The sequence below is a fragment of the Etheostoma spectabile genome, unplaced genomic scaffold, assembly GCF_008692095.1.
Source record: "Etheostoma spectabile isolate EspeVRDwgs_2016 unplaced genomic scaffold, UIUC_Espe_1.0 scaffold433, whole genome shotgun sequence".
Taxonomy (NCBI): Eukaryota; Metazoa; Chordata; class Actinopteri; order Perciformes; family Percidae; genus Etheostoma; species Etheostoma spectabile.
This window is the reverse complement of record NW_022605608.1, coordinates 121,812-129,745: the sequence shown is the minus strand read 5'-3', so window position 1 is coordinate 129,745 and position 7,934 is coordinate 121,812. Positions and strand designations below refer to the sequence as shown.

Sequence of the window (7,934 nt, the reverse complement as noted above, 5' to 3'; positions counted from 1 at the left end):
CCCTCCTGAGGTCTTGAGGTGACACAGGTGCTGAGAGAAACGTATGTGCGCTGTACCAAAGTGATAAGTGCTTGTGCTATGATGTGCCATGCCTGCTGACTGCAGACTGCGATATTCCCACTGCTGATGCTATGACTGTGACTATGAAAGTGTCTCGAGATAACTCTTGTTAGGAATTGATACTATAAATAAAATTGAATTGAAATTGTTTTGAAATGATCCTGATGCCAATATTGTATGTTTTTATCTAATATAGCGAGGAGTTTAACAACTGTTGGAATGGAATGTGAATGCTGAATCAGAGATTCAGTGTCATCTTTGATTTTTTTTCCAGTAACTGTAATATTGCATGGCTGCCTAATCTGCAACGCTTAATGATTTACCTGAAAAGGTGGGATCCTTGTGGCAAAAATCCTTTCAGCTCGTCTCCTTGGCCTGTCATCATCTTACTCGGATTACTGCTACAATTTCACCAGGAGGCATATGCCAGGAAACCCGCTTGTTTACACCTGCTTTTAAGAGGGGGAGAAGTTTCTCCGCAAAATAGAGGCATGCTGTCACCGGAGGTTTTTGTACATACCACGGAATACATAATTAGGCGCGCTTTACGCTTCCCCTCCCATCTCTCTATGCGAAACAAATAAGCCTGAAGTGGGCGCGAAAGCGTTAGTACATCTGGTTCTCAGCATTTACTACACAACTTAACCATTTCAATGACCCCATGTGACTATTGTCCTTTTTTTTTCCCCACAGAGGCTCCCTACAACGAGACCCTTCCATCTTATGGCTATGACCTGGAGCACCCAGACGAGCACCAGCCTCGTCACGACACGCTTTCCTTCTCCGGATCCCCGTCCTCCTCGCCACGACTCTGCTCTCAGAGCCGGAGCAGCCGTGACACCCAGTCCTCCGGCTCCCTGGAGTCCACACTGTCGGTAATGTTACTGGGACAACTCCTACCAACACCTCCTTTTTAGTGTAAAAGTGCAAATCAATCCTAACATGCTTCCTCAAAAGGACAGCAGATTATTTGTTGAAGCCCACAAGTTAATTTCAGGTTATTTGCATTGCTTAATATAATTATTTTAAATAAATGGCACCAAATTCCCCCATGCCAGTTTCAATGCTTTGCTGAGGTGTTTCTCTGAATTACGCCAACATTTCCCATAAACCCCTTTCTTCCTGTTGCTTAGAGGATATTGCTTATGGTTATTTTACTCCTGTGTGGTGTTGCTGCATGTGCATAAAAGTGAGAAACATGCTGGAGACACTTAGATACTCTCAAAAATGTATTTCTGTCAGTTTGCACTATAAAAACCGCTTTCCCTTTATGTTGTGGGCCATTAAACAAACCACTAGATCTCCTGCAGGAGGATTGTTTAGTAATCACACAAATCTGTCAAATTAATATTATTAAAGAAATGCATAAGTGTAAAACTAAATCACTTTTAAAGAAGCTGACATGTGACTAGACGTTTCCTGAGTTGAATCCTATGCCTGACCAAGTAAATATTATACAATACAGAGAAAATAATTCAAATCTCCTCTAAATTGTCACTTTGGTGATTTAGTATTCCACTTCCTCAAATGACGACATCATTTGGGTTCTTTTCTGAGACTTTGGTGACATTACACAACTTTTTTCACAGGCTAAGTAGTGCTCTTCATCACGAGTAAACTGGACTTCATGTATAAAATCAGTGATGTGCCCATTAGAAAGCTACAGAAGAAATGCCCTTCAGCCACGCATTCAATCAGCTAAGGCATCCAGAAGCCAACAATAGAATACACAGTTGACAATATCGCTCCCAGATGGGAGTGCTTTTTAGGATGAAGCAGGGCATTGCTGACAAACTCCATAAAAGCTCAGCAAACATGTGGGCGAACAGATGTTTAAAAGGGACCCAGCTCCCCTCCCCCTGTGCCCAGTTCCTGTCCTATCTGTGGTATTCCTATCCTCTGATGTGTACACTTGGTGATCTTCAAAGCCTAAACCATGATGGAGGGTGGGGGGGTGGGGGGGCTTAGTCAGTGTGCAGCTTTTAAAAAACCTCGCTAATATAATGGCATAGCATGAGACAACCTTACTGACATGATAGCCTGCACCAGGATGACTGATGGCTTTGACCTGTTTGGAATAACAACTCTAGACTAGAAACACATTAGATGCTAGGAGTCTCGGGAAAAGGTGTCTTGGAATGTAAAACTCCTACAGAGTTTAATCAAATCTGGTCCTTAATCCCACAACAACAATATCTGCAGCCAGGGGTTTGCAGAGGTGTGTGGGTGGTTTGTTGGGTCAAAGCCATTTACAGTTTGCTTATCATATTTTCATCGTGAGCCTCTTGTGGTGAAAACTATCTTTTCTTCATGTTTGAAAATACTTTTCTCTCTACACCATGTTTGTGTCAGGTGGAGTCGGATCAGGAGAAGGGGCTGGAGATGAGAAAGTGGGTTCTGTCAGGAATCCTGGCCAGTGAGGAGACTTATCTCAGCCACCTGGAGGCCCTACTGATAGTATGTCTTAATTTATAACACACACGCACACACTCACCACACAAAATAATTTCTGAGTTGGCTGCAAGATAAAAGGACAGAGAGAATTGATTGAAACAACTGATGGTTTAGCTAGCATCTTTAATTGTATTGCCTTTAAATAGTGTGTGTGTGTGTGTGTGTGTGTGTGTGTGTGTGTGTGTACACATATACATATTTATGTGTATACAGATTTATGTGTAAGAAGGCAACTTCTTACACATAAAATATTTAATTTGGTAGATTCATGGTGGCTAAAGTTAGCTAATGTAGTTAACAGGTAATGCTAGCTACTGCAGTGTGAATGGCATTACTGGGTCTAACTCTTCAAAGAACAAGATATAACTTGTTTTCCTCGTAAAAAGTCATAACTGAAAAAACACACCCTTGCTAAATTGTTTTCTGGCTACAGCCTTGGTCTGGTAAGACGTAGCTTATGTTAGCTAACGTCTTTATAGCTATTGCTGTGTAACTAACATTACTGAGGCAGTTTGTAAAACTAACTTTTGAAAGAAGAAATAACACATTCTTCCTAAAAACAGGTCATAAAAACAAACCCTTAATACACAATAAATTATGTTAGCTAATGTTAGCAAACTTAAGCTAGATAATGCTGTGTTAGTTACTGTTGGTGTTAGCTGACATTACTGAGTCAGGTCACAGATTCCTCTCTGCTGGTGCTACAGTGTGTTGCGCTACATTTTTGCATTTAGCATTATCCTGTAATTGCCACTTGTGGTTACAGTGAGTAAGGCTTACTTTTACTTGTTACATTCACACACAAACATTGTCAATTTCAAAAAAGTACATGTGCTCATAGCATAATGCAATTTAGCTTATTTCAGCAGATCTCCAAACTTTTTTTTGACCCTTGTTGTGTTTGTGAAAAGGCTTCTTTCTATAAAAACAAGATAAAAAAGAAAAACTAACCTGTGCTATTATTTCTACTTACTGGCACAGGTTATCTGTTGAAGATAAGCCTGAATTAATTATTATTTCTTACAGTACAGTCAGTAACTGTGGCTTTCATATGGACTGTGATTATTTATCCAGCCCATGAAGCCTCTGAGGGCCGCAGCTACAACTTCCCAACCAATGCTGACCATCCAGCAGATAGAGACCATCTTCTTCAATGTGCCAGAGCTTCATGAGATCCACAAGGACTTCTTTGACGCTCTGCTGCCCCGGGTCCAGGACTGGGGCCACCAGCAGTGTGTGGGCGACCTCTTCCAGAAGCTGGTATGGTGATGATTACATTTTTATTAGCTTCACTAGGGAAACTAAGAACACAGAAATGTTCATGTCTTAACTGCAAGTTGTGTATGTGAATTTTTTTTTGCCTATGTTATGTCTTCCTTCTGCCATGAATAAATGTGTCAACACAAGCGTACCAAGTAATCCGTTTATATTGTGTAAATTATATTAACATAAACATAATCAACCACGCCTCAGGAAAAAAATGACAAATATAACAACAAAGCAACAAAAAACAGTTTTTTCCCTCTTCTTTTGATCTAACCTGAACGCAGCAGAAAAATGTGTGCCAAGAAAGTAAACACGATAATGTGAGAGCAGTGGTACACAAAGTAACTGCCGGGCTGATATGCGTGAAATGTTGCAATAATAGCTTGATTTGAAACGCGTTGAGCGGTTGTTTAACTGCAGTATGAGTGTGTAGTTACCACATGAGGATAAGCAATCCCTTCATCTGATTTAAACCTTCTTTTGGATAAGAAGACCAAACACCAAATAACATCATCAAAGTCACAAACTTTCAGAAAGTAATTATAGCACTCCTTAAATGTCATGCCTTGATCGTAAACGACGGTTAAAAAGAAGGGCACTTTCAGTGGCAAAAGGTGGCTGTTAGTAATGCTCGGTGGATCTTGCAGTGCGCATGTGAGTAGACTGCCTGGAGTCATCCCCTGGCCAGATAAAAGCCTCGCTTCACCACATTATAGGCAGTAAAGGAGAACAAAACGCTTTATAGGAGGTCGCTGAATGAGAGCTACCTCCATGTTTGCTGTTGGATGAAAAAGATGATAACACACATACATACATGGATTTATATATAGACACGTGAACAAACATTGAATCACCTTCAATTGCATTAATTCCTCATGTAATACAGTATTGCTGACTCATGTCTGAGCACAGCATACTGTGACACTGCAAAGTATCCAGTGGCAATCGCAGACTAGTAAAATCGATCTTTTCTGTAAAGGAATGAATCTAATCTGTGCTTTAACGTGTGCCCTGTAGGCGAGTCAGCTTGGAGTGTACCGGGCCTTTGTGGATAACTACGAGGTTGCTGTGGAGATGGCTGACAAGTGCTGCCAGGCAAATGCTCAGTTTGCAGAGATATCTGAGGTATGTAATCACGCTATGCACAGCAGGACTGCGGGAGGCAAGTATTTGATGTGCACAGCTGCCCAAGACAAGCGATGACAGGGCAGTTTTTAGCGGTGCTCACGGTGTAAAAGCCATGCAGCTCCTTATAGTGGCGCTGATTGTTTTAATTGCGCTGTGGGGCAAGGATTTAATGAGGGTATTTTTTTCTCACTATTTGCTTTGCTGTTATCTTTCTGCCAGAATCTCAAAGTCAAAAGCACAAAGGACTGCAAAGACCAGTCGGCTAAAAATTCACTGGAAAGTGAGTACTGAGTGAAATGAATGGCAGGCCTCCACAATAATCAATAATGCTATAAGTAGTTGAGCTGTGCCTAGGCCTGTTGAGCTGACTCTTCTCCTCCACAGCTCTTCTCTACAAACCTGTGGACAGAGTGACGCGCAGCACGCTCGTTCTGCATGTAAGTCAACCTTCCAAACACACATCTGGAGCCACATCTTGTCTGCATGAAGAGAGTTTTGAGGGTTGAATTTGCCATAATTTGTGTCTATTCTAGGACCTCCTGAAGCACACACCCTACAGCCACCCGGACTATCCGCTGTTACAGGACGCCCTGCGCATCTCTCAGAACTTTCTGTCCAGTATAAATGAAGAGATCACCCCACGTAGACAGTCCATGACAGTTAAGAAGGGAGAGGTCAGTGTGGGAACCTGAGTCACTTTTCATGATCCCAGGGATATACTAATGGCTCTCTGACTCCAAAGGGATAAATAAATGTGCTCAGACCTGCTAAAACCAAATGCGAATGAAATGTGTTTTTAGTAGATAAGTCAGCAAGTCTTTAACGTCCCCTACATACTGTCAGCTGCATTTAGACTTCTTATAAATGAGACAGGCACTTAATTGAGACTAGATTTGCAAGTAATTCATCAAAACAAATTTCATCAATTGATTTTGATAGAATGTAGCACAGGCTGTTAGCATTTATTTATCTACGATGCGTTATTCATTCACAAAGAATGATGTCCTTAAAGGCTGGATTTTTCCTAATTTTTTAATTAAGGCATTAAGATCAATTTCCAAAAGATTATTTTTTATTCCTCTTTTTAGTCAACTTAAGCAGGGAAATTTCTATACTCATGAGCAGCACTGTATGTTGCCACGGCGTCAATTTAACGCAGAAGCATAAATCGTCCTTTACAGACCGACCGTGACATCCATAGAGCCATGCTACTAATGTGGCTCAAGCGTATAAACAGAATTGGGCTACATGTTATGGAATAATATGTTACTTGATTGACTGAACACTTGATGATATGGACTTTACTTTTACACTTTATTTATTTTATTATCTCACCAAAACGGCAGCATTGTGCAATTCAAGCTCATACCTGCCCCTGTAAATTTCTGTCATGTCTTGTCTGTTGACAGTAAAAAACTCTGAGCACAAGGTGTCTGGACGCTGCAATAAAACCGGACTGTGAGTCTTGTGGCTGCTGACTCATCTCAGCCTGTCTGCTTTACTGTAGTTGCGAAGGAAGTGGAGCGTAGAGGAAGCTTGTGCAAACACCGGAGGAAAGGGATTTCTATGTCGCAAACCAGGAAAACCTATTGATTACTCCCATCCTTCCCTGCCGCAGTGTCAACTCTGCTTCCCAGAAATGACCTGCAACACTCCTTATCATGTAAGCTGTCTAACCAGGCTTTTGCACTGGGTGTGTACCGACTTACCCGGGCTTCCTGACCCCTCTGTCCCCCTCCCACAACATGCATCTCAAGGCTCTGATTCAGATGACCTGACTGAGAACTTCCTCAGTTTTTCTGGGAACTGGCCCTGCCTACCAGGGTGGGATATTAAATCAAAGAAAGTTCTTGGGAGCATGCTTTTGTAAATATAGTTTAGGAAGCCGGAAGTCCCACCAGGAGATTGACAGATAACAAGCCAGGACATGACAATCAGTGTGAAATATGAGTAGTTGTTGTTGTTATTGCTGCTGCTGTACGTAATAAGTTCTCAACTAAATTTGACTGTAATTACTATGGCCATTTAAACCCATAAGTTTATTTAGGTTCACCTCACCTACATGCCTTGCTGCTCAACGTCTCATTACTGCATATTAAAAACAAAAGCAGATTCCAGTGCCAGGAGGGTGTGAGGACTGCACAGTTATAGCCCTTGTTTTTCCATTGGATTATTGACTATTTGTGGTCATGTTTGTGTCAGAAAACAATGAGCGGATGTCACCCTGTCGCCTCGCTTTGAAACCAGGACAGTGCTGAACATGTTTGAGGGCCATACGTCAGGCCTGTCACCAGCCAGCACTGAACTGGAGTGTACAGAAAACAGAATAGGAAAACCATGGTGCAGTGATTTCCTTGTTTTTGTTGAACTGTGGTTGGTGTGGGTTGGCAAAGTCTCACATGGGCTGTGTCATAGTATACAGCCTCAGCCCAGAGGTCAAAAGGAAGAGTGGAAACTTAGATGCACGCTGCTGCAGGAAGAGCTCATGTCATCACATCTGCCTCCAACCTCAAGCTGGATGGATCAACAAGGATTAGAGGACACAAATATCCATTATATGTGTATTGCTAAATGATTGATAACACAAAAATTAACAAAACTAAGAGTCTACAGCCACGCTAACCGCTCTGTAAGGTTGTATTGTAACCACAGTGGTGATTTAAACTAAATGCTAATGTGAGGATGCTAACATGTATCATCAGTGGGCGATCTGCTGATTCATCAAAAATGATTTATTGTTTTGTATTTATTTTTTTATGATTTTGTTTACTTCCTCTATGAGGTTTGGTGGCATTCATCCAACAGCAGTTGCAATACCACAGGCTGTACAATAACTAACACAAAGTGTAAACATAAGCTCACAGTCATTGTTTGTGAACCCCAAATTAGATCCTTTCAAACTGAGCTGTAAAAGTTAAATTAGATACCGTTCTTTCAGCAGTTCTGAGTAATGAAGCTATTTCCTTTTGGTGCAGTACAACGTGGTTGAAAGCAGCTTAAAGCTATAGTGCGTAGTTTCTGTCGCC

General features: G+C 41.5%; 1 protein-coding gene across 1 annotated transcript in view; it reads left to right on the top strand.

Annotated features, from left to right (window-relative positions):
* The first annotated feature begins 757 nt into the window (after positions 1–757).
* Positions 758–7,934, top strand: part of LOC116686655 (breakpoint cluster region protein) — a 25,915-nt gene continuing 18,738 nt past the window's right edge. The window contains exons 1-7 of the mRNA XM_032511676.1: positions 758–935; positions 2,413–2,517; positions 3,589–3,774; positions 4,798–4,905; positions 5,128–5,188; positions 5,293–5,345; positions 5,442–5,582. Of these exons, the coding sequence (XP_032367567.1) occupies positions 2,443–2,517; positions 3,589–3,774; positions 4,798–4,905; positions 5,128–5,188; positions 5,293–5,345; positions 5,442–5,582 (624 nt within the window). The 5' untranslated portion in view covers positions 758–935; positions 2,413–2,442. The remainder of the gene's footprint in view (positions 936–2,412; positions 2,518–3,588; positions 3,775–4,797; positions 4,906–5,127; positions 5,189–5,292; positions 5,346–5,441; positions 5,583–7,934) is intronic.